The sequence below is a fragment of the Onychomys torridus genome, chromosome 5 (assembly GCF_903995425.1).
Source record: "Onychomys torridus chromosome 5, mOncTor1.1, whole genome shotgun sequence".
NCBI classification, from domain to species: domain Eukaryota; kingdom Metazoa; phylum Chordata; class Mammalia; order Rodentia; family Cricetidae; genus Onychomys; species Onychomys torridus.
In genome coordinates, this window is record NC_050447.1 from 62,825,908 (window position 1) to 62,852,514 (window position 26,607).

The 26,607-nt window shown below is 36.6% G+C and overlaps 1 protein-coding gene across 2 annotated transcripts; it reads right to left on the reverse strand.

The window, feature by feature from the left end:
- Positions 1–275: 275 nt before the first annotated feature.
- LOC118584132 (aldo-keto reductase family 1 member C21-like) lies at positions 276–26,549 on the reverse strand. 2 transcript variants are annotated; one of them, XM_036188148.1, is made up of 9 exons: positions 26,392–26,549; positions 23,858–24,025; positions 22,867–22,983; positions 22,099–22,176; positions 21,760–21,882; positions 12,297–12,406; positions 11,674–11,839; positions 3,842–3,924; positions 276–318 (listed from the first exon to the last, which is right to left on the reverse strand). In XM_036188148.1, exons 1-9 carry the CDS (start codon positions 26,476–26,478, stop codon positions 276–278), a joined length of 975 nt encoding a protein of 324 aa, XP_036044041.1. In that variant the 5' UTR covers positions 26,479–26,549. The 2 variants fall into 2 exon arrangements, with proteins under 2 accessions (XP_036044041.1, XP_036044042.1); XM_036188149.1 differs by lacking the exon at positions 22,099–22,176 and having other exon boundaries at positions 26,392–26,475.
- Between the last annotated feature and the right edge of the window lie 58 nt (positions 26,550–26,607).

The following is a 26,607-nucleotide window of genomic DNA, read 5'->3' on the forward strand; positions in this document are numbered from 1 at the left end:
ACACTAGACACAGACCTGTAGACAACTTAAACTGGGGACATCATGAATCATAGTAAAATAAAGCTTAAAGTAATATATCGACCCTGAAAATTATTGGAGAATATGTCTTTTATTTGGTTTCAGAATGAGACAATTTTTTATTTTTATTTTTTCTGTCTTAGCTGAAATGTAGCTCCAGGAGATTCTGAATTGCTATAGAGTAAAAGTTACAAGACAAGACATTAGCCCCTGAGCAGTCTCCTGCCAGTAAACCTTCTGACAGACATCCACACATGTTAGTATTCATCAGAAAATGGATAATTAGAGTGGCCAGCAAATCTGCAAAGACAAAGAAAATATGTAATGCATTTGATCAATCTGTTTCTTCAAGGGATTATTTCTATGAATCTGATTTTAGCGTGGAAGTATAAATTTTTATTTTAAGGGACATAATCTTCTTTTCTTACTTTCAAAACCATTGCTTTGTACTTGTAAAGAAAATAATGATGGATGATTCAGATTATCCTGCTTTCCCTATTACCCAACATATAAAAAAGGAAGAATAAAATGTTCAAACATGTATCAATCAACAAAAGCAGAGAAGGGCTGGAGATCTGACTCAGCCATTAAAAACACTGACTGCTTTTCCAAAGGACCTAGGTTCTATTCACAACACCTACATGGTAGCTCACAACCATCTATGACTCCAGTTACAGGAATCCTGTGCCTTCCTCTGGTTTATATGGCTCTAGGATTGCATGTGGTGCACAGTTATATGTGTAGTCAAATGTATACGTTTAAAAAATTTAGATAACAAATAAGAAAGGATATATTTTTAAGTAAGAAGGTACCTAGCCATTTATATTAAAAACTCTCAAGGAGATCCTGCAGTCATCATTCCACAGGACCAGTCCTTTCATTAGTTCCAGCAAGTCCTAGGTGAGATAGATATTAGGGTGGTCCAACCCAAGGCCCAGCTGTGTGGCTCTGGATGGTAGCAGAGCTAGTCAGTTCAAGCCACTGGGGCCATGCAGGATCTCCATGACTCAGGGTGGCCACAGGATATCACAGAGGAGTTTTGGTGAGGATGGTGTGCCAGAAACCAAAGGCCTTGAACCAGACCAATGAATGACTCATCGCAGTAAACATTTGCTAGTAAAGCTGATTAGACAAAAAGGCATACTATGTGACATACTGCTCTCAGTGCCACAAGGACAATTGAAAGGGTGTTGGAGAGTGTGGTAGTTTGAATGTATTGGCCCCTATAATCTCATAAGGAGTGGCACTATTAGGAAGTATGACATTGTTGGAATGGGAAAGGCCTTGTTGGAAGAAATGTGTCACTGTAGGGTCAGGCTTTGAGATTTTTATGCTGAGGATATTGCCCAGTGTCACTGTTGACTTCCTATTGCCTGCAAGATGTAGCACTATCAGCTTCTTCTGGCTCATCTTAGGTTAATATTTTTATGGGATTTCTGATTATGTGAATGAATGGGTCTCTGATTCTTGGGCCTACTCTTGGACTATTTTCCTTTTGTTGGATTGCCTTGTCCAGCCTTGATGTGATGGTTTTTTCTTTATCTTGTTATATTTTATTTTGTTATGTTTGGTTGTTATCTCTTAAAATCGTGTCCTTTTCTAATGAAAGACAGAAATGGAGTAAATGCAGAGGGCAGGGGGGGTAAGGAGGAACTTGGAAAAATAGAGGGAGGGGAAACTATAACCAGGATATAGTATATGAGAAAAGACTCTATTTTCAATAACAGAAAAACAAATGAGAATATTTTTTTTTATTAAATAAAACTGTGAGGTCGATTGTCATTTTAATACCATATGATCAAACATTCCCAATTAAAAATAGGAAAATTATATGGAATTTATTTATGGAATATATATACTAATATTTTGGGATATACATTATCCAATTTAAATGTGTTGAGTGGATTTGTAACAATATTTCATTTGCAGGAATATTGGCTTAAATGGAATGTTTACTATACTGACAATTTTAATTTAAAATTTGATCAAGAAATTCATTAACTGCCTTCCAAATAAATTATAGTGTTTTTTATTCAGTAATAGAAACAATATTTGTCCAAGACAAAAATCTCACATCCAAAAAGATAACCATAAATCACCATAACAAAATAGGCACATGAGTCATAAAGAGTTAAAATGTTACTCATTGAAGATAATAATATGAATAATAGTTCTCTCTATGTAATATGTACTACTTTATTCATTTTCAAGATATTAATATTAAATTATATCTAGAAATTTTTATTACATGCAATTTTGCATTATGTTTGTAATTTTCACACAATAGCATATTTTTCACTTTGAAATAATTTTCTCAAGAGGAGTGAGAATACATTTTCCTTACTTTCCTTTATTTTTAATGCATCTTGTCTCAAACTCAAATTCTCTAGCCTTATATATAGAGAGAGAGAGAAAGAAAAATATGGCATCTTTGGGCTATAAATTCTCTATAGCAATGGAAATGTTTCTATATACTATTTTGTAGTGGGTAGCCATTCCAGCCTTGGCCTGGAAGTTCCAACCCCCATTGAGGCTTCGGTAATGGTCATGCCTACAAAGTGGGGCAGAGAGAGGACTCTGAAGACCCAGGATCAGGAGGAGAGGCTTCTATTGGTTCCAGGACCCTGGACACTGGAGGTAGACTGAGCAGAGTTCTCCAGAGAACACCACCAGACTGTGCCATACCTTTTCCAGACCCTGCAACCTTTCCCTTCATTTGTAAGTTACCCCACAAAATAAATCTCCCTTTTAACTACGTGGAGTGGCCTTAATAATTTCACCAATACTATTTCATGTTTTTTAATGTGTATGTGTGTGTCCATGTATATGTGTGTGCAGCTTAATTTGTGATTGTAGATGCATATGTATGTATACAAGTATGCACATGAATGCAGGGGACATAGGAAACCCTTAGATGTAATCCTCAAGAATGCATTCACCTCTTTTGAGACAGGGTCTCTCATTGACCTTATACTCACTAGTTAGCATAGGATAGCTGGCTTGCAAACCCCAGGGATTTTTTGTTTTTTCCTCCAGGTCACTTGAATTACAAGAGCACACTACTGCTTCTAGATTTTAATCATGGTTTCTGGATGTCAAACTCAGGTCTTCACACTTTCAAGGAAGTGCTTTACTGACTAAACCATCTTTCAGCATTTCCTTGGTCCTTAAATGTTTTCTCTATAATTTCTACATTTCTCTATAAGTTCTCTACATTTACCTCTTTACATTTTAGAAAATCAAACCCATTGTGCTATTACACACATCAAGAGAGCAGTTCTCAAACTAGAACACCAAGTTCCTAAACAAAAGCACATTAGAAAAAAATAAAGGTTTTCATCTATTAAAAAATCATTTAATTTCCTGAATACAGTGAACAATTTCACATAAGAGTGATGATATAAAATACATTTAGTAGGATCTGGATTTAAGCAAGTGCTGGAGAAAATGATATAATGGCATGATATTGATATTGGAAATGATTTAATGGGCTCCTTGAAATGTCCACAGTGCATATCTACAGGGCATACAGATTTTTATCACCACAGGGAAGATGGAGATTCAGCAGTGATGGAGGCTGACCTACATACTCCTTAAAACAGTGCAGACTTTCAGGTATAACACATTAAGGTGACTCTGAGTCTGCTTACACTGCTGCTGTGAATACGGTCAGAATATCGAATAGATTAGAAAGAATTCCAGAAGTTCTTTTTCTGAATTCTGGGCTCTGATTGCTGCTACCTTCTTTATATTTATTGAGATAACTTTAAAAGCATTCACCCTGAAAATAAATGGAATAAAATATGTTGCCAAAGTTACTTACTGTGATACATTTATGTATCGCAAATTTCTGTTCAGTCCATCAAGGACTTTCATATCTTCTGTACTCAACTGGAATTCAAAAACCTACTAGACAGATAAGAACCATTTTTAGAAATTTAGACTGCATGTTTGCCAACTGCACATTGTAGATACAACAGACTGAACTGTGATGACAAAACTGTTGAACCATCTCAGATCTTACAAAATACAAAGACATTCAGCAAAACGCTCAAGTGAAAAATGAATATCAGGGACAACATCATTCAAATCCATCTACATATTCAATCCATCCATAACACAGGCAAGAGAGATTTGAATGGAATGAAAGAAGGAAAGAAATCTGATGTGATTCAAAGAAGAAAACATCATTGCTTAGCTTATCTAAATTAGGAGTGAAATTTTCTGAATGTGAAGCACAATTTAGAAGTCATTTATATAGTTTTATTTCCACATCTGAAAGGAAAGCAATCAAATATAAGCATATTGTTTTAAACATAACTTAAATGAGCATTCTACTAATAATAATGGTGTTTAAATAAATGATTAATAACTAGCTTCCCACAAATAATATAAAATACTTTGGGGCAACTCTAACTAAGCAAGTAAAAGACCTGTATGATAAAAACTTTAAATCTCTGAAGAAAGAAATAGAAGAAGATATCAGAAAATGGAAAGACCTCTGATGCTCATGGATAGGTAGAATTAACATAGTCAAAACTGCAATCTTACCAAAAGCAGTCTACAGATTCAGTGCAATCCCCATAAAAATCCCAACACAATTCTTCCCAGACCTGGAAAGAATAATACTCAACTTGATATGGAAAAATAAAAAACCAAGGACAGCTAAAAGAATCCTGTATAATAAAACAATCTCTGGAGGCATCACCATCCCTGACTTGAAGCTCTACTATAGAGCTACAGTAATAAAAACAGCTTGGTACTAACATAAAAACCCACATGTGAACCAGTGGAATCGAATTGAAGACCCTGATATTAATCCACACAACTATGAACATATGATTTTTGACAAAAAAGCCAAAATTGTACAATGGAAAAAAGAAAGCGTCTTCAACAAATGGTGCTGGCATAACTAGATGTTAAATTGCAGAAGATTGCAAATAGATCCATATCTGTCACTATGCACAAAACTCAAGTCCAAGGGGTCAAAGACCTAAACATAAATCCAGTTACACTGAACTTGATAGGAGAGAAAGTAGGGAGTAGACTTGAACACATTGGCTCAGGAGAATACTTCCTAATGATAGCACCAGTGGCACAGACACTGAGAGCAACAAATAATAAATGGGACCCCCTGAAACTGAGAAGCTTTTGTAAAGCAAAGGACATGGTTAATAAGACAAAATACCAGCCCACCAAATGGGAAAAGATCTTCACCAACCCCACATCTGAAAGAGGGCTGATCTCCAAAATATATAAAGAACTCAAAAAGCCAGACTTCAAAATACTGAACAATCCAATTGAAAAATGGACTACAAAGCTTAACAGATAATTCTTAACAGAAGAATCTCAAATGGCTGAAAGACATTTAAGGAACTGCTCAACATCCTTATTCATCAGGCAAATGCAAATCAAAATGACTCTGAGATACCATCTTACATCTGTCAGAATGGCTAAGATCAAAAACACTGAAGACAGATTATGTTGGAGAGGATGTGGATCAAGGCAAACACTCCTCCACTGTTGATGGGAATGCAAACTTGTACAGCCACTCTGGAAATCAATATGGCAGTTTCTCATAAAATTGGGAATAAGTCTTCCTCAAGACACAGCTATATCACTCTTGGGCATATACTCAAGGAATGCTCAATTTTACCACAAGGACACTTGCTCAACTATGTTCATAGCAGCATTATTTGTAATAGCAAGAACCTGGAAACAACCTAGATGCCCCTCAAATGAAGAATGGATAAAGAAAATGTGGCACTTATTCATAATGGAGTACTACTCAGCAGTAAAAAACAATGATATCATGAAATTTGCAGGCAAATGGATGGAACTAGAAAATATCATCCTGAGTGAAGTAACCCAGATTCAGAGGGACAAACTTGATATGTACTCACTCATAAGTGGATACTAGATATAGAGCAAGGGGTGGCCAGACTGCAGCCCACAGCTTCATAGAGGCTAGCTGACAGGGAGGGACCCTGGGGGGAAGGGGGGACACACACAGATAGACCAGTGAAGCAGAAGTGGATGGGATCTGCATGATCAGGCTGGAGGTGGGGGGGTGGCGAAGGACAAGGAATGGAGGGTGAGAACATGGGTAAATGGGAAGGTTGAGCTGGACCAGGGATGAAGTGGGAGAGCAGGGAAGGAGATATCATGATAGATGAAGACATCATGGGAGTGGGAAGAGGCAGGGTGCCAGGAAGCTCTCAGGAATCCACAGGTATGACCCCACCCTGGACTGCTGGCAGTGATTGAGGGTGTGCCTGGACTGATCTACTCTAGTGATTGGTCTAGTGAATACCTTAACTGTCATCATAGAGCCTTTATCTAACGGCTGATGGAGGTGGATGCAGGGATCCACAGCAGGCAGGGTGCCAGTCTGAGCTCTGGGAATGCAATTGATTGGAGAGAGGAGGGATTCCACAGATGGGGGATGTCAAGACCATGATTGCGAAGATGTGCTGAGATGACTGGCCACACTGGTGGAGACCCATGAACTGTGGACTAATGGCTATGGAGCCCCCATGGGACTAGACTAGGCCCTCTGGATACCAGAGACAGCTGTTTAGCTTGAACTATTTGGGAGATACCCGGGCAGGGAGATTGGAATCGATCCCTGGTACATGGGCAGGCTTTTGGAAGCCTGTGGTGTGGTATCTTGTGGAGCCTTGGTGCAGTGGGGAGGGGCTTGGACCTGCCTCAGCTTGGTGTCCTGGGCTCTGCTGACTCCCCATGGGAGAGCTTCATTTGGAAGATGTGGGAATCAGGGGTGACCTTGATTTGGAGGATGTGGGGACACGGGTGGCTTGGGAGAGAGGACTGCAGAGTGGGAGGAGGGAGGATCTGTGGGTGGTATGTAGGATGAGTAGAAAATTTCTGCTGTGGGATGTTCTGTATGTCAAATGTGTTGATCTGATTGGTTAAAATAAATAAAGTGCTGATTGGCCAGCAGCCAGGCAGGAAGGATAGGATAGGCGGAACAAGGAGGAGGAGGAGAATTCTGGAAAGTGAAGACTGGGGCAGAGAGAGAGAGACTGTGAGCTACCACCATGACAAGAAAGAGATAAGGTAATGGTAAGCCACAAGCCACGTGGCAAAGTATAGATTAATAGAAATGGGCTAAATATAAGAGTAAGAGCTAGACAATGGTAGGCCTGAGCTAATGGCCAAGCAGTTTAAATAATATGAATGTCTGTGTGTTTATTTTATAAGTGGGTTGTTGGATGAACAGGGCTTGGCGGAGGCTGGAGAGAAGCTCTCCAACTACAAATTTCTTAATAAACAAAAACTTCTTACCAAAAAAAACAACAAAAAAAAAAACCTGGCTGTATCATCTATAATTATTAATATTGAAAACAATCACTTGTCTTGATCTGAAAATAAATACCAAGAAAGAATGACAGAATAAGAATATAGAATATACAACCACTTGCTCATTTAACTGACAGACATGGATGCAAAATCACCTGAATATTTGAAAGTTATTAAAACAAAAAAAAGGATATCAAGAAAAATCACAAGATTAAGTGGTTTCTATGTATAAATGAAAGATAATAGAATCAGATTATTTATTATGAAAATTAGGAAAGTTTGTATAGTATGTAAAATATTATCTACATAACAGAAAATTCCAAAAAAATGATCATGGGTTGGACATCACTGCCCAAAACCCATAGTCTCCAAAATAATGAACAGATATGATACCAAAGGCAGACTTAAACACTCTGATTGGAAGTTAGCCAGTGGATTCCAAACTTTTTATTACAGAAAAATCCATAAATAATCAAAGCAAGCCAGTGTGATGACACACGTGTATAATCCCACCACTTAGATTGTAAAAGGCAGAACTAAGTTTAGAAGTTCCTGGCCATCTTTACCCACATTGCCAGCTTAAGACCAGCCCACTTTAAAATTGACAACCTCAAAGTTAACCACCATTAGAAAATATAAAACCATCCAAAAAAACCAAACACAACTCAAAACTCAAGAAAACTCCTTGGACCAAAAAAAGCACAAGAAACTTAATTGCTCAAGATGTTTCAAGTTCCCGTTTTTTGTTTTTTGTTTTTCTCTTACTTCTCAGTAACACCTCAGTGATGGAACTGCTGTTCTTAGTAATGGAACAATACTAGCTCATGAAAAAGTGGTTGCAAAGCTGGACTCTCCTGTGCATGATGTATGCAGGCATTTATTGGAAATTAAAAAAAATCTCCACAGAAAATATGAAAATGTAAAATAACAGATACCAAATATCATCAAGTTGTGTTTAAGTAAGAGCAAAAGTGAGAAGCATTGTCATTTGGAAGAGCAAACCTCATTTCCAGATAACTAACACATTAGGTAAAATATGTTAACTGACCACAAGAGTGAGGAGAGAGGTATAGTCATGGAATGGTGAATTTTGTTATCCATTTTCAAATTGGAAGTATGCTTTGTCTGACACTTGAAATCATAAATGAGTAATTCTGGTAGAACAAAAAAATGAGGTGGAAAGAACAGAGGATGACATCTTCAAAATAACAGAGAAGAATATGGATGTGTTCCACACAGGAATGCTTAATGACAGTCAACCACAAAAGGAAGCCATGAAGAATACCAGCCTATAGAGAAGGAATTCCTGTTCATGATAATACATTACAAAAATTAGAAAAGTAGAGCTTTTTTAGAAAAAGCTTCAAAATTCACTTAAGAAGCTGAGACCAATGAATTTCCAGAATACAACTGCATAGTTAACAGATTGACAATAAGCATATAGTAATTCCAGAGGAAGAGTTAGCCTCTCCCAGGAATCATTCTCTTAATTGGTTGTCCAATATAAAGTGGTGAGCTTTGAAGCCATATAAGCACCATTAACAGAAATGGACTCAGCATGTTTAATTTATACAATGTTGAGTACTAACACACACATACAGATATTTCTAGCAATAATAATTGGGAAATAAGGACCTATCAATTTGACAATTGTGGTGTATGGGAGAAGTTAGAGGTAGGGATCTGAAAAGGAGATGGAGAAAGGAAAATGGAGGAGGAATGTAGTGTAATTATATTTTAATTAAAATATATAAAAATATAAAAGATTATGATAATGTCTACTACATATCTTGTAGTGTCCACTCTGCTTTGTGACTACATAGCCATTTGAATTAGAATATAGAAGAAACTTTTCCCACATGTCTTCATAACTCTCTGTTTGTAGTGCACTGTGCCAGTAAAATAATACCAGAAGTAATGGTATTCCTGATCTAGATTAGAATACAATCATACATGAAATCCCTTTCCAAAAATTCAGAAACTAATTTGAAATTGTGCAAAGTAGTGAAGTAAAGCCAAAGCTGCTTGGAAGAAGCATTAAGAACTATGAAGACAAGAGCTAGAGAGGCCAATGAACTACATGGAGATGAAGCAGGCTCTACTGTGAACAGTGCTCTACTATGTCTTGGAGCAGACATGTCAGAACCCATCCAAGAGGAGAAAACCTCTCTGAGGTCAGATGAGACAGCAAAAAATTCTAACCACAGAACAAATAGTTGCGCAAATATATGGAATCCCTATAAAGAATAATTAATTGCATAAATGTTTTCATATGGAGCCCATACATGGAATTAGGTTGTTCCTTTAACGCATACAACTATTCATGATAAAAATAAATGACCTCCTTATTGAAAAGAAAGTTGCTCTCTACCAAGTTTGACGATACTTGACAGAAAATAAAATTTAAAGAAGTTTAACACCTGGGTGTTAAAATAAATGTATATGCAGGAAAATATGAAACAGAACACAAATAATTTGCAGACCTAAGATTGTCTAGTTTGGGTGCCTCATTTCAGCTGACAAAGGGTCATTTCATTCACTTAAGGTTATTAGGTATATTAGCCAATGTAATGCTGAGACAAGAAATCTATCTTCAACCTAATTCTTTTTTTTTTGCAATAGTCAACTTTATTCAGAGCATCAGACAATTTATATTTTGAAGGTTAAAAAGAGTCACATCAGTAAAGTGTACAAACACAAGAACAAGTTGCACATGGCAGACAAGCCGCCCATGGCAGTCAAGCTGCAAAAATTTTCCATAGAGGCAAATAAACAAATAACAATAACCAATGGTGATGAATAATGTGAAGCAAACTCACTCATATCCTCTATGCCTGGGGGGCCTGAAAGCACATTCCAAGAACAACTCTGTATTTTTGAAGATGTCACATGACTTGTCTTATTTTCATGGAGTTTTCTCACAAATACTCAGAATTCTTCTCATACAACTCCATTCTTGGACTGTGTTCTGACACACTAGTACTTACACTAGGAGGTTACCATGGGGATTAAATATGACAATGCACATCAAGCCCTTCAGACAGTGCTTGACATACAGTTCACAATCAGTAAACTTTACCTGCTACAACAACAGTTCATCTCTGTCATTTGGTTGGCTCTGTTTTCTCAACTCTAAAGTGAGAAAGTAGGACTATACAGTTTTAATTCCTAGAACCCTTTGATATCTTCAATATTGTTTATCATCATCATCTTCTTGAAGTCTCCTGTACTATACTATACAAATCCTACCTTTGAACTGGTTGGAATTTTGTCTTTCATATAGAGGAAGGTTAGAAGTAATTCCTAGTCTCTTAAATATTTCATTCAGATGTGCAAATTGGAAGCCTTTTGCCAAAAGCCTATAAGCCCCATTTAGGCTACTCACAACCTCAATTTAATAAAGAATAAACCTATTTATGCTGGACATAGTGATGTATGAATTGAATCCCAGCACTTGGGAGGCAGAGTTATGTGAATCTGAATTTGAGGCAAGCTTTGTCTGTATGGTGAGTTCCAGGCTACATAGTGAGCCCTTGTTTCAAAAAAGAGAATAGAATTAATTTAGGTAAGAACACAAATGATATTTTAAAACATCTGAGAAGAATTAATGTCTAAAATACAGTGGGAGCAATGAAGGTCAAAGTTTGAGGGAAAGAAAGCCTAGGGGAGCAGGAGATCCCAGCTGGATCAAGAACAGAAAGGGAGAACAAGGAACAACAGACCATGATAAATGAAGACCACATGAGAACAGGAATAGGCAGAGTGCCGGAGAGGTCCCCAGAAATCCACAATGATATATCCTCTGTAGACTGCTGGCAATGGTCACGAGAAAGCCTGACCCGACCCAGTCTGGTGATCAGATGGCCAAACACCCCAACAGTCGTGCTGGAACTCTCATCCAATAACTGATGTAAGTGGATGCAGAGATCCTCAGCCAGGCCCCAGGTGGAGCTCCAGGTGTCCAATTGTCGAGAAAGAGGAGGGACTGTAAGAGTATGAATTGCCAAGACCAAGATTGGAAAAAGCACAGGGACAAACAGCCAAATGAATGGAAGCCAATGAATTATGAACCAAAGGCTGTGGAGCCCCCAGCTGGATCAGGCCCTCTGGATAAGTGAGACAATTGAATTCAACCTAATTCTAATTCTATATTACAACAAAAGCTATGGTGCTATTACAGAACAGGATAAAACCCTTCAAATGTATACAAACGACAAAAACCTAGGAAAGCAAGGTAGAAGGACAAGGCTAATGTAGACTCCTGAGTGTCTAAAGAAGTACAAATAATGAATCAGTATGAACAATTTTGAAGCCCACAGCCTCATTCATCACCTTTATGTTCTCTTTGACCCGCTTTTCATTGAGAGTGCTGTTGAGGGCCACAATCCCACGCTGCAACTGGTAGCGAAGAGCAATCAAGGCTGGAGTTTGATTGTATTTTTTTGCCATGGAACAAAGAACTGGTTCATCCAGGAGAATAGGGACATTTGGGTCCACCCTAGAATGAGATGTAGTAAGGCTAAATCCCAAATCTATAGCATGTAAAGAAGTTTGAAATATAAAGGAACATGGCCATAGACAATGGGTTTTCCCAAGTGTGTTTCTGGACTGGTAAAACCAATATCATCTTTCATTCTCTCCAAAATGCAAACAATCTCTGCTTCCAGATCATAGAGTATGAACTTAGAACTTCAGGACTATAGGTATGTCAATAGCAGTTATTAACTTATGTTTAATTTTTTTTCTTTTCTTTTTTCCTTTTTTTTTTTTTTTTTTTTGTGAGACACGGTTTCTCTGTGCAGTTTTGGTGTCTTTCCTGGATCTGGCTCTGTAGACGACGAGGCTGGCCTCTGAATTCACAGAGATCTGCATGGCTCTGCCTCCCCATTGTTGGGATTAAAGGTGTGCTCCACCTCCACCTGGCTTTTATGTTTAATTTTTAATAACCTCATTACCATCCTGTATATCGTTGTGTTCCCAGGACACCATAGGCAACCAGTACAATGTCATTTGACTTGCAGAAATCCAGAAGTTTCATTTGGTTGAGATAAAGGTGACATTCTACCTGCAGAGGAATGCATAAAGATACCACATTACATGAATATTCACATTGATTTAAAGAAAAGTGTTAAAATACAATAAGCTGAATTAGGACATCTTGTGTAACAAAGTGTGAACTGACTATAACAACAACAAGACTTAAGCAAATAAACCCCAACTAATTCTGATTCAAGAAACTTTGATCAATTGCAGTGGGTCATTTTTTAAAAATGTATGAAAATAGAGGTTCCTTGGAAGTAGGAGGGGTTTGTGTGTGGATAGAGAAGGAAAACAATAAAGGATAATTGGGGAATTTAATGAAGGAACACATAAAAATTTTCAAAAGAACACACACAATTTTTAAATGTTTGAAAGAAAATACTGGGTTTGCTCAGGGCTTAACTGCAGAATTTAGGAGACGTGTGTGTGTGTGTGTGTGTGTGTGTGTGTGTGTGTGTGTGTGTACATATGTGTGCACATGTACCACAGTATGCTTTTGGAGCTCCTAGGACAACTTGTGTGAGTCAGTTCTTTCCTTCCTTCATGGGAAGGATCAAACTCAGGTTTCCTGTCTTGGCAGTAAATGGTTTTACTTACTCTTCTGTCTCACTGGCCCCATAATATTTATGTTTCACTGATACATTTATTGTACTGATGGGCTTCATAAAGACATGTTTATGTAATTTCATCTTGTACTTTGACCCTATTCACTCTCACCCCCATTACTATGTATTCCCATAATTTCCATTAAATTCTTCATATTTTAATTTAAAAATTATAATGTCTTATGTTCCTAGGAACAGTTAAAAAACAACCATTTTGAGTTCAATCAAACTTTTCATAAAATTCTAGGTGCAAGTACTCATTTTCTCTATGCAGAATCATGACAGAGCCTAGATGTGGAACAGGGAACAGAATTACTAAGTTCTGACTATTAAATAGTACAATAAAGCATGAACTATAAAGTCTATAGGCTGAAAAAGTCATTTGGGTAAAAAATTCAAATTTGGCAGATTTTAGCAAGAACTGAAAACTAAAAGTTAAACCAAATAAGTGAAGTAATTTGTTGTGGATATCACTCTGTGTAAATGAAATGCTGATTGGCCAGTAGCCAGGCAGGAAGTATAGGCAGACAAGCAGAGAAGAGAATTCTGGGAACAGGAAGGCTGAGGAAGGGAGATACTGCCAGCCATCGCCATGACAAGGAAGTTGTAAGGTACTGGTAAGCCACAAGCCATGTGACAAAGTATAGACTAACAAAAATGGGTTAATTTAAGATAGAAGTAGTTAACAAGAAGCCTGCCATGGCCATACAGCTTGTAAGCAATATAAGTTTCTGTGTGTTTACTTGGTTGGGTCTGAGCATCTATGGGCCTGGCAAATGAGAGAGATTTGTCCTGACTGTGGGCCAGGCAGGAAAACTCTAACTACAAATGGCGTCCAACATGTAAGCAAGAGTTTTGACCTAAAACATGAGAAAAACGATTCTAAAACAGAGCTAAAAACAGCTTCCTAATTGTCTCTCTCAAGTTAGCGGTAGCCTATGGGTTTGAGCTACTATCGTGGGTTCCTGGCGAGTGCATCTGACCTGCAGTATGGTGGGAATGAGGAGTCTACAAGCAGCACTTTACTCTACTGCATGGTGGACTTAGCCTTTGCTAGTTTTTTTTTGTTTTTGTTTTTTTTAAAAAAGGTTTCTGGGCTATGTGCTGCTTTGTTAGAACTGCTTCTGATAGTTGATGGTACACATGGCTCCAGACATGGTGGTAAACTGTACCACCGCCACTTTGGAAAGCTGAGGTGGGTGGAGCCAACAGCCACAGTGGTGTTTCAGTCTTACAAAGATGGACATTACACAGAGAATCTGGTTTATATTGTCTTTGGGATTTTTAACTACAGAAAAAGATTTGATCATAAAAACTGTTGAGTTAAACAAATATGTACATTTTAAAGGTACCTTGACTTCAAAATTTGGATATAAGGATATGTTGCTTTGGAAAAGAGTCTCTGATTTTGTTTCCACAGAAAGCCAGAGGCTGTGGATTTGTTCCAGATTAAGATACATCAGGTTTGATCAGCCAAGACTCCCTGAATGGACTCCGATGACACCATGGCCCAGGTGATCCAATATCCAGAATGGTTTCAAGGCAACTGGCTCAGAGGTTTACCCTCACGGACTACTCCATAATCCTAAAATTTTCTTTGTGTCCCCATAAGATACAGTGCCCCCCTCCAGCAGGAAATAGTAAGAGAAACTACGCCCAAATTCCCAAAATTATCAAGCTGGCTTTGGAGACGGAATTGGCACACTCCTTCTCTAAACCCAGCTATATTGCTAAAAGAAAAGGTTAAGAGATTCTTGTGTCCCAAATCAGAAGAGCCCTCTAGTATGGGACAGAGAAAAACCAATATTTTTATTTAAATAGGGTTGATTATAAATGTGATCTCTTTGTAAAGAAAAAAAAAGGGGACATATGATATAGATATAATAGAATGAAAGGGTAGATTAATGAACTTACTTTTAAAGAACAACAACTTGTTTAACATTGGTATAGATTTTAGTCTATTGATGCAAACTTAAAGTTAATTTTGTTATACTGTATATAAATATATATATATATATATATATATATATATATATATATATATATTTCTGTTCTTGTTTGAGGTATTATGTTAATGCAACTCATTTAGATTGTAATGGATAATTTAAAAATACAGTTCAATTAGTCTTCTATGATAGTCAAACTTATAGTCATGTTAAGTTTTCTAGGTATACATAGATATATTTCAGATAGACAGGTAATCTTCAAACACTTCAAAGACCTACAGAAAATGGCATTTAAAATATTCTTAAAATTTAGACTTTCTAGACAGTGAGACATGTCTGCTCCTGGCAGCACTGATTTACTTAAGAGAAGATGGGCATCGAAGACACTTCATATGGAGTTTATCTTCATCTTGGCAAAAATAGTCATTTGGGCAAGAAACTGTTCTTGCCTGGACTGCTTGATCAACTGGACATGCAGGACCCATAGAAAGGTGACCACTGAGCTTTGCTTGACAAAATGGCCCTTCAAGTTCCTGCTTCACAGAGGAAACAGCCAGACATTCTACAGGACACTGAAAAAAGTGACCAAGAGACTGTAGCCCTGTGTGCTGAAGACAAATGCCCCAACTTTACAAAGGAACATTAGGTGACTGTCCAGGCTGCCAGCTGTCTCTGTCTACCTTACAAGACTCCTGAAAGTTGTTTGCATCCTTCTCCTGGTTCTCAGGTAATATTATATCCTTCTGAGGTCTTTGATGTAGTTGAAGCCAGACAGTTACAATTTTTTTAAATTATGATAAAAGATAAGGTAGATATAAAAACCTTAGACTCACAAATATAAAATAGATAGGATATCTTCCTTAATATTGTAACTGTAATTCTTGCTTAATAATTGTTTTGTTATATGTAATTTTACTTTGTAAAAGTTAAAACCTTCCTTAAAAAAAAGAAAAGAAAAGGGGAAGTGCTGTGGATATTGCTATGTGTAAATAAAATGCTGATTGGCCAGTAGCCAGGCAGGAAGTATAGGCAGGACAAGCAGAGAAGAGAATTCTGGGAGCAGCAAGACTGAGGAAGGGAGACACTGCCAGCCATCGCCATGACAAGGAAGATGTAAGGTACTGACTGGTAAGCCACAAGCCATATGGGAAAGTATAGACTAATAAAAATGGGTTAATTTAAGATAGAAGTAGTTAACAAGAAGCCTGCCACGGCCATACAGCTTGTAAACGGCCATACAGCTTGTAAGCAATATAAGTTTCTGTGTGTTTACTTGGTTGGGTCTAAGGGTCTACAGGCCTGGCAAATGAGAGAGATTTGTCCTGACTGTGGGCTAGGCAGGAAAACTCTAACTACTGTAATTCAAAATCAATAATTTCATGAGAATGTGCACACAAAGAGGAGGTAATTAGACATGGAAATGAAAGCTCCATGTCATTATCAACTGTAATTACTATTGCAACTCCTTCTTCAGAACATTGATAATTAAAAGTACACACTTTACCAATAGCTGTAGTCGAGCTAAACTTGCTATATGAATTCTCTTTTGCAGACAATAAATCAAGAAGTAACAATAAAGCTGAAAGGGAGAATCAGTATTGTCAAATTAAAGCAAAATAACTGACTCAGGCAAATATCTTTGATGGATTCACAAATATTATGTGACAGTTCATCATAAAGTATGAATTCCTTCTTCTAACTCATCATGCACCTAAGTTACAGTATTTTCAATGGAGGAAAAATGTTGAAAAAGAAGAGATCTGCCTGAGACTATTAGCATTACCACACAGTCAATGGAACATCATGAACAGCAGGACATTGTATCAGTACATGACACTTTATCTGATGTGAACATCAGAACATGGGAGGATATTTTCTTCGCAAAACAAAACAAAACAAAAATAACATTATGTGTAATAGGCCATTTACACTTAATTCCTCATTATATAAGCACGCAGTGGTAGAAAAACTATCTTTCATTAAAATAAAATATCTGAACCAATTCAGTATTTTAAATATTCTTCCTAGATGTCATTTGGAAAAACACTGGTCTATATGAAAGTATAAAAAAACTGGGAAAATATTTGGGAAAGATGTATCAATACCAATTTTACCTTGATGAGAGAAGAACTAACTAAGGTGATTTGGGAGAACAGGGAAATTTTACTGTGAACTGATAATCCATAAAGGCATGAGAGCTGTAGAGATGGCTCAGTAGTTAAAGCAATTTCTATACAAGGAAGGGGCCTGGAATTCAGACTCCAAGAACCTACATTTATTTGATATGGACAGACTGCTCTGCCCATATTTCTATATTTTGAGGGCAGAGACAAATGCTCCAAGAAGAATCTCAGTTAGCAAGACGAGCTTTTTTCAAAATAGTTTTGAATGAGACAGCATGCTTCAAAGAATGAGCTGTAGAGGAAGACTTCTAATATCATCCCTAGGCCTCCACTTACATATTTGCACACACTGTATGTACACCATAAGCACATTTACAAGAAAAGAAATATAGAAAGAAATGTTATAAACTTAGTTCTCATAATACAAATCTAGTCATAAAATAATGTCTTCATTCCTAGGAGAAGTTTTATGAGATCATTAGAGGTTGATAGTGATATATGCATCTAACTTTGAAAGGTTTGGCAACATATTACACACATACATTAATGTGTCATCATATATATGTTACTATAATTTGCAGACTCACAAAATGTCAACAATTTTGAACATAGACGAAGAAATGTAGAAGATTTGTATCATCCATTCATATTTCTTAAGTGCTTTAAAGTTATAAAATTACATAAAAATTATTAATATCACATTATTTTTCTTACTTTAATATTTGAATATCTAGTGATTTGATCCTTATATGCCAAGAACATAAATAGCATATACCCTCATTTCCTATATGTGACCTTATCTTGTCTACTCCAATATGTTGTACTTACCTGAGAGAATGGAGCTACAGATACAAGAAAGTTCTTCCACATTTTATTTGATGCCACAAACAAGGAGAAGTTAAAATATGCTCAGGAACAAAGTCAGCTGAAGTATTGTTCAAAGTTTCTGAGTATTAATTTTACAAACCCAAGTAATATTGCCAAACAATAAACTTCTTCCTTCTAACCTAGATGAGAATTGTAGTCTGCTGTAATTCTTAATGTAGCTAAATCTTGGTACATAATCAACAAAGTATATTAACCCTACAGAAACCCAGTACAGCATCTGTAGCTGTAGTTTTCCTCCTGGCCCAGGGTCATGACAAATCTCTCTTACCTGCCACTCCCACAGCTGCTCACACCCAACCAAGTAAGCATACAGAGATTTATATTGTTATAAACATTGTTTATGGCAGGCTTCTTGTTATCTACTTTTTTTTAAATCTTAAATTAACCCATTTCTATTTAAATTAACCCATTTCTATTAATTTATACTTTACCATGTGGCTCATGGTTTACCGGTACCTTACAACTTCCTTGTCATGGCAGTGTCTGGCAGTGTCTCTCTCCTCCGCCTTCCACTTCCCTGAATTCTCCTCTCTCCTTGTCCTGCCTATACTTTCTACCTGGCTACTGGCCAATCAGTGTTTTATTTATTAACCAACCAGAGCAACACATTTAACATACAAAACATCCCAAAGCACTTTGCCTTTTCTTTTTTTCAAAAGGGAAGGTTTTATCTTTTACATAGTAAAATTACAGATAACAAAACAATTATCAAGCAAGAATTACAGTTACACTGTCTAGTCTATTTATAATATCTAGTCTATTTGTATTTGGCAAAATTAAAGAAGATATCCTATCTATCTTATATTTGTGAGTCTAAGATTTTATATCTAACTTATCTTTTATCATAACTAAGGAAAATTACAACTAGTCTTCAACTACATCAAAGACTCCAGAAGGATGTACTATTACCTGAGAAACAGTAGAAGGATGCAAGCAACTTTTGGGAGACAGAGAAAGCTAGCATCCTGGACATTCACCTAATGTTCCTTTGTAAAGTTGGGGCATCTGTCTTCAGCCCACAAGGCTAGAGTCACTCAGTCACTTTTCTCTATCCTGTAGAATGTCTGGCAATTTCCTCTGCAGAGCAGGAACTTGAAGGACCATTTTGTCAAGCAAAGTTCAGTGGTCACCTTCCTATAGGTCCTACATGTCCAGTCAATCAAGCAGTCCAGGCAAGAACAGATTCTTGCCCAAATGGCTATTTTTGCCAAGGTGAAGATAAACTCCATATGAAGTGTCTTCGATGCCTATCCTCCTCTCTGAAGTAAATTGGTGCTGCCAGGAACAGACATGTCTCACTTTCTAGAAAGTCTAAATTTTTTTTTTTTTGAGACAGGGTTTCTCTGTGTAGCTTTGTGCGCTTTGGAGACTAGACTGGCCTCGAACTCACAGAGATCCACCTGCCTCTGCCTCCCGAGTGCTGGGATTAAAGGTGTGCACCACCACCGCCCGGCTGAAAGTCTAAATTTTTAAAATTATTTTAAATGCCATATTTTGTATGTCTTTGAAGTGTTTGAAGACTATCTATCTCTATGAAATATATCTATATATACCTAGAAAACTTAACTAACATGTTACAAGTTTGACTATCATAGAAGACTAATTATTAATCTGTATTTTTTAATTACACATTACAATCTAAATGAGTTATATAAACATAAGAATATAAATATATATACAGTATAAGAAAATTAACTTTAAACTTGTATCAATAAACTAAAATCCATAGCAATAGATTTTAAACAAGTTTTAAACAAGTTGCTCTTTAAAAGTGGGTTCAACAATCTACTATTTCATCCTATCATATCTATTTCATATCCCCTTTTATTCCTTACAAAGTGGTTGAATTTATAATCAACCTGTTTTAAATAAAAATATTGTTTTTTCTCTGTCCCACACCTGAAGGCTCTTTTGATTTGGGACATAAGAAGAATCTCTTAACTTCTTTTTTTTTTAGCAATATGCCTGGCTTTAGAGAAGGAGTGGACCAATTCCATCTCCAAAGACAGGTTGGTATATTTGGGAATTTGGGTGGAGCTTCTCTTACTACTTCCCGCTGGAGAGGGGTGCTGTATCTTATGGGGACACAAAGAAAATGTTAGGATTATGGAGTAGTCCATAAGGCTGTATTGTCTGAGCCAGTTGCCTTGAAACCATTCTGGATATTGGATCATCGGGGCCATGGTGTCATTGGAGACCTTTCAGGGGGGTCTTGGCTGGTCAAATCTGATGTATCTTAATCTAGAACAAATCTATAGCCTCTGGCTTTCTGTGGAAACAAAAGCAAAGCCTGCTTTCCAAAGCAACATATCCTTATATCCAAATTTTGAAGTCAATGTATCTTTAAAATATAGATTGGCTTAATTCAACAACTTTTACAATCATTTTTTTTGTTGTTGTAGTTAAAAATCCCAAAGACAACACAATTGAGTTTCTCTGTGTAATAACCATTTTTACATGGCTTATTTTTTATGCTACCTTTACTGTCTCTTTAAAGACTTTATTTTTTAAAACTATCTTTTTGTTTATATAACTGTACATATTCCTTTTTCTCTCTCTTTTAAGCCTACATACATTTTTACACACACTATAAAGCATTTAAAGTCTTGTTTCATTTGAATCTGTCATATTGTGCAACTATTGCTTTAAACTGCAGTATTTCTAAGGCTAAAATGGTGGATATGGCTGGTGGCTCTGCCCACCTCAGCTTCCAGACATGACGATGGTACATTTTCCTGCCAACTCTGGGAGCCATCAACTCTTAGAAATATTGGATGTATGCTTGCATGTAGCCAAGAAACCACCTTTTTTTTTTTTTTTTTTTGTACTAACAAAGGCTAAATTCACCACACATGGTAATGTGCCACTTGTAGATGCCTTATTCTCGCCATACTGCTGGTCAAATGCAAACTCCAGGAACCCGCCAACTTGAAAGAGACAACTAGGAAGCTGTTTATAGCTCCATTTTGAATTGCTTATTAAATATTTTCAGGTTTAAGGTGGAAACGTGAGTGGTTGGACACCATTTGTAGCTAGAGTTTCCTGCCTAGCCCATAGTCATGACAAATCTCTTTTACCTGCCAGTCCCACAGCCAATCAGACCCAACCAATTAAACACAGAGAGACTTATATTGTTTACAAACTGTATGGCCATGGCAGACTTCTTGCTACCTACATTTTTTTTTATCTTAAATTAACCCATTTTTATTAATTTATACTTTGCCACTTGGCTCGTGATTTACCAGTACTTTACATCTTCCTTGTCATGGCAGTGGCTGGCATTGTCTCTCTCCTCCCACTCCATTTCCCCAAATTTGTCCTGCCTATACTTCCTGCCTGGCTACTGGCCAATCAGTGTTTTCTTTATTAACCAATCAGAGCAACACATTTAACATACAGAACAACTCGTAGAAAACATCATCTGTTAATTTCACAGCATCCTTGTTTCCTGGACATCTCAACTTTCTAAGTCTTATCGAAGCACAGTTCCTTATACCTTTTCCCCATTAATCATCGTTCACTCTTAACATATCAGGTATAAGTTCACCCTTCCTTCAGAGTGTGATCAATGACTATAGTCTACCTTGATCATCCATACCTCTCTAAAATACAAGAAAAGGATCTGCCAGTATTTTCCACTAAGACTTCACAGAGTAAAACAAAATCTAGTATCGTAAATATCCTATGCATAAATACTGTGCTGTTAGCTTGTTTGTTCCTCATCTAAGATGAATGCTAAAAGACTACCTATCCAACAGTGGCAAGAAGGGAAACAAAGGAACAAACAACAAGGAGAAGAGGCTGAGGATTCCCCACCTGATTGCACACAGGCTTGTACTTGAGCCCTGGCTTGTTCAGGATTGTCTCCAGCTGCCTGCGGTTAAAGTTGGACACCCCAATGGACTTTGTCAGTCCTGCCTCCTTACACCTCTCCATGGCCTAAAGAAGAAAAGATAGTCACAAAATATTTTATGTGGTTGCATAACTCCCTTGTTTCTATTACAATAAAGTCACACGTGCTACCCCAGCTCTTAAATAAAACAGCCTTGAAAATAACCTCCAACACAGAAGACACACCCCATTTTCATGTATGAAATTGTGGTCTGACTTTTTCTCCCTACACACCCCCTTGTGCTCCTTAATCCTAGTACTCACTTCCCAGGTTGCACAGAGATCCACTATGTCAAATATTAGTTTTCCATGTTCATCTACTGGGAACTCATCTTCTCCTGGCTGAAATAGGAGCAAATGTTAAAGTAACCTCTCAAAAAACACATTTTTCCAACCAGTAGCAATGATTCTAGGGAAAGGGATTGCTGAGAACTAAACCTCCATAAGATAGATGGGTCATATTTAATGTAATTACATTTGTCATATAGTTTGAATGTTGAGTTATATGAAATTCTCTTGGGTTGTAGGATACTATTTTCTTATACCTATTATATGTATTCATAAATATTGCATCTCTGAGTCATTATGAAGTATCCTAGTTGACTTTTACCATTCTTTAGGGCTTTCCAGTAGGCGGATAACCAATTTGGCATCTCTCTTCCCTGGAGAAGATTATTTCTCTTGCTTTAATTCTTTCTTGCCTCTGGTTCTTTGTCTGGTGTTGAGGCCTCATATGATTTTCCCCTTCTGTATTAAAATGACTACTGGTCCTTCCTAAGGTCTTCTTTAGTCAGCATGTTTGTGAGACTTCATGAGGATAGCTTCTCTGATAACTCTAGAAGATGCCATCTCACAGAAAACTTTCTACTCCTCTGAATCTTAAAAGCATTCTGTCCTCTCCTCTACTGTGATCGCTGTGCCTTAGCAGAAGTTGTATTTTAGAAGCATAGAACCTATAGTTGCTGCATTACTAAACCATCATAAATATAAACTACTCTAAATGAAATATTTCTGGAGATTCAAACAACATACTTTCAGGGCTATTGGGAAATGCATGAGATACAGGTCCACATAATCCAGCTGAACTTTCTTCAGTGATTGCTCCAAGGAAGACCTCACTAATTCTGGGTGAAGGCAATTACACCAGACCTATAGTAGAGGGTGGAATTCAGGTTGTATTAATAAATTGTGGTAATTTGTTCATTTATTTTACCTAATACAGAGACATTTTTCTACTGATTTGAAATTGATGTGCACAGGGGAAATATTCTACTTCTTCCCAAATGTCCTTTAATCTGATCTAGCCATGCACATCTTTTATGTTTATTATGAATTAATCTGGGAAATTACTCAAGACCCAACATTTATTCAAGCAATAATAATGTTCATTGTCAATATTATGTTTCACTGGATTTAAAATGTACAGTAAGAGTCTAATACTCTTACACAGGCAACTTATTATGAAATAGTTAGTGGTGGGGGTATCTGCATATATGTGTGCTGTTTTGTTTATTTAGTACACACATATGGACAAATGTCAATCTGTGGGGCCTATCTCTGTCACTCTCTGCCTATGTAATTTTTAATATATGTAATTGTAGGGGAAATATTTACAACATTTTACTTAATGCTATATTAGTTACATCTTGCTTAACATCCAAAATCTAACCTTACTTTTCTCATTGATAAAAGTATCTAAAATTTTCAGAGTCATGAGAACTGTTAGAAAGATATCCAGAAGATAAGCAAGGCTACTGACTCTCTTCCACAGTCCAGTTTACATCATATTCCTGTGAACTAAGATGCTGGAATAAGAGGCATCAAATCAAATTAAATTCATGAATCTAAATACAGCAATAATATAAGAACTATTCTCTGTCAATCAACACTGTATCCAATAGGTAAAGGCATTCAAGTTAAATATAAACCTGTAAGTACTATTCACTATCAGTTACTGATCTAATCCTATGAGCATCTCTTCAGATATCATAGTTCATTCACAGGTACATTATGTAAATAGTACCTTTGTAGTGTAAAATATATCTTCTCTCTTCACAGTGCCATCAGCAATCTTGCTTCGTATGACCTCTCCCACATAATCTTCAGTTTTATAAACAGAAGCAGAATCAAAATGACGGAAGCCAGCATCTATGGCTATTTTGGTGAGCTCCTTAATCTTACTCCTGGGAACCTGAGGAGCAACAAAAGGTTTGTAGAGAGATATTCATGATTCAGAATATATTCAGGCACAAAATGTGACCTGTTCTGGTATTATTTTTCCCCACATCTTTTGAGGTAAAGACTACATGTAAGTTTACTGTGACATTTGTCAATGTTTTATCAAGAGTTAGGCAATCTGGGAACCTCTTCTGTTCCTGCCAAGAACAGGTTAACCATTGCCACAGGAGTGCTCAACTAGCACCTAGGATCCAAGATTTACTGCAGGGAATCATAAGAATAGTAAACAAAATGTGTTCTGGGAAACATCAACAGCCACAAAAAGAAGACATGTGGATATCTACTTAGCCCATATAATATAAATAAAATGAGATAATAAGTCAAACTCAAAACAGAGCACCAAAGTTAAATGACTCACATATCTTATCTTAGAAACATTATTGTAATAATATCTTTGGTTTTATAAAAGTGTAAAATATTTTCAACAAAAAAAGTATAAAAACCTCTCTGGTTAAAATCAACTTACAATTGAGGAATCTGACAGGTAGTTTTCTTTTTTACTTCTTTTGTATATAATTTATGTAGACAGATTTGCAACTTAATAGCAAAAGAGTATGAGAATGTATGAAACACTGAACATCAACATGCTTCTGATCTTTAAAACTAGAACCTTCTCAAAACTCTGTTTTGGTTAATATGTTAATTTCATATACTAATCATGTTCAGTGACTATGTACCCTGAATAAATAGGGACAGTCCACATTTGACATGCCTTATTATTTCCTTACACTTACCCTCCTTATTTTCTTCTGATCTAGATACTGAGAAATACATGTTAAGTTATTGCAAACCACACTCTTCCTCCAAACTGGGGGACACAAAAACTTACTCTTTCTATCCAAATGCTTTTTCATACCTGGTACATAAACTCTCTTGATCATTGTTCATCCCATATCATTTCCAGCCTCAGCATCTAGTGCTGTTTATTATTCAAGTTTACTTGTTATAGTGTCCTATTCTGAGACAGAGTAACTCTTTCTTTCCCTTTGGTAGCAGTAAAGCAATGTATAAAACAGTTGGATCTATGTCACTACAAGTGAAAGAATACCATTTTATTTTATAATTTAATAATTCACAATGAATGGATGAAATGTTTTATCTATGCTTTAATATTGTGTATATCTAATGCATATGGTACCATGTTACATAAGAACATTTTCATCAAGCATATAATGTTGAGTGTATGCCCCACCCAACACTGTGCTTGTTCCCTTACCCCTTTTCATTTCCTCCACATTAATCCCCTTCATTAACTTAACAATTTCACATTATGACAGACATATCTACACACATGATCTTGTATACCTATATAAAATCAAGGAACTGTAAATTAGAGAAAACACATTATTTGTCCTTTTGAGACTGGATTTATTTGCTTTATATGATTACTTTCACTTTTATCCATTTTCTTAAAAACAACAGAACCTTGGTCATCTTTGTGCTTAAATGAATATATATGTATGTATGTATGTATGTATGTATGTATGTATGTATGTAGACATATATTTTATATTTGTTCTGTTGTTGGGGACCTAGGTTGGATTCATAACATATATATATATATATATATAGTGAATAGTGCTACAATAAAGACTAATGAGTAAATATTTCTATAATAAGTTCACTTGATGTCCTTGGATATTCAAAATACAATTTCTTTATCTATTTACCGAATGATGGGCACACACTGGTTGCATGTATCACTTCTAATAAAAAATGCTGCAACAGACAACAAGAATTAGGTAACAGCTTCTATGCGGGCAATAGCTTCTAAAATATGTCTCTCAAAACATATGAAGCAGCAGAAGAAATATAAATATACTATCATATTAAAGTTTGAGATTTCTATACCACAAAGACCATACCCTGTAATTAAAAGGCAGCAGCCACTCAAGAAGAGTTAAAAATCTACAGAGCAGGAAGAACCATTCTTCTTACAAAACACTAGTGGAGAATTCAAAACTAACAAAAACCACATAATCCATTTTTTGAATGGGTAGCCTATCTGAACAGACTTTTCCCAAAAGGAAAAATACATTGTCAGCAAACATTTAAAGCCTCTATAATATTCCTTTTCTGTAAGTGAAGCAAAAGGAAATGGATTTAAAGAAAAGAAAACATGACTCCAAGATAATTAGCAGGAAGCTAATGACCACACCCTATCTCTGAACAGTCTCTGTTACAGGACCTAGCCTGAGGAAAGAGAGAATCCAGGAAGCCAGCGTCACCAGGAAGTGAGTGACTTTGCAAGTCATATAGACTTCCATTTGTTGTGGTTCTATTTCTTCTGAATTTTCAAACCACGCATCACTGTTTTACCTCTAAAGGCACAGCAGTACCAAAGCCCAGCACGGGAATGAAGTGCCCATCATTCAGTTCCACACGTTGACACTTGGAGTTCATCATCCGTCACTCTTCAGGATAAGCTGTCTCTGCGTGATGTTCTTCTTCACAGGTCCTTTAAGTAATGGTAGCTCTTCCTCTGCCTTTTGGGCTAAATAATAGTTCATGACATGTGGGAGGAGTTAAGCTGTT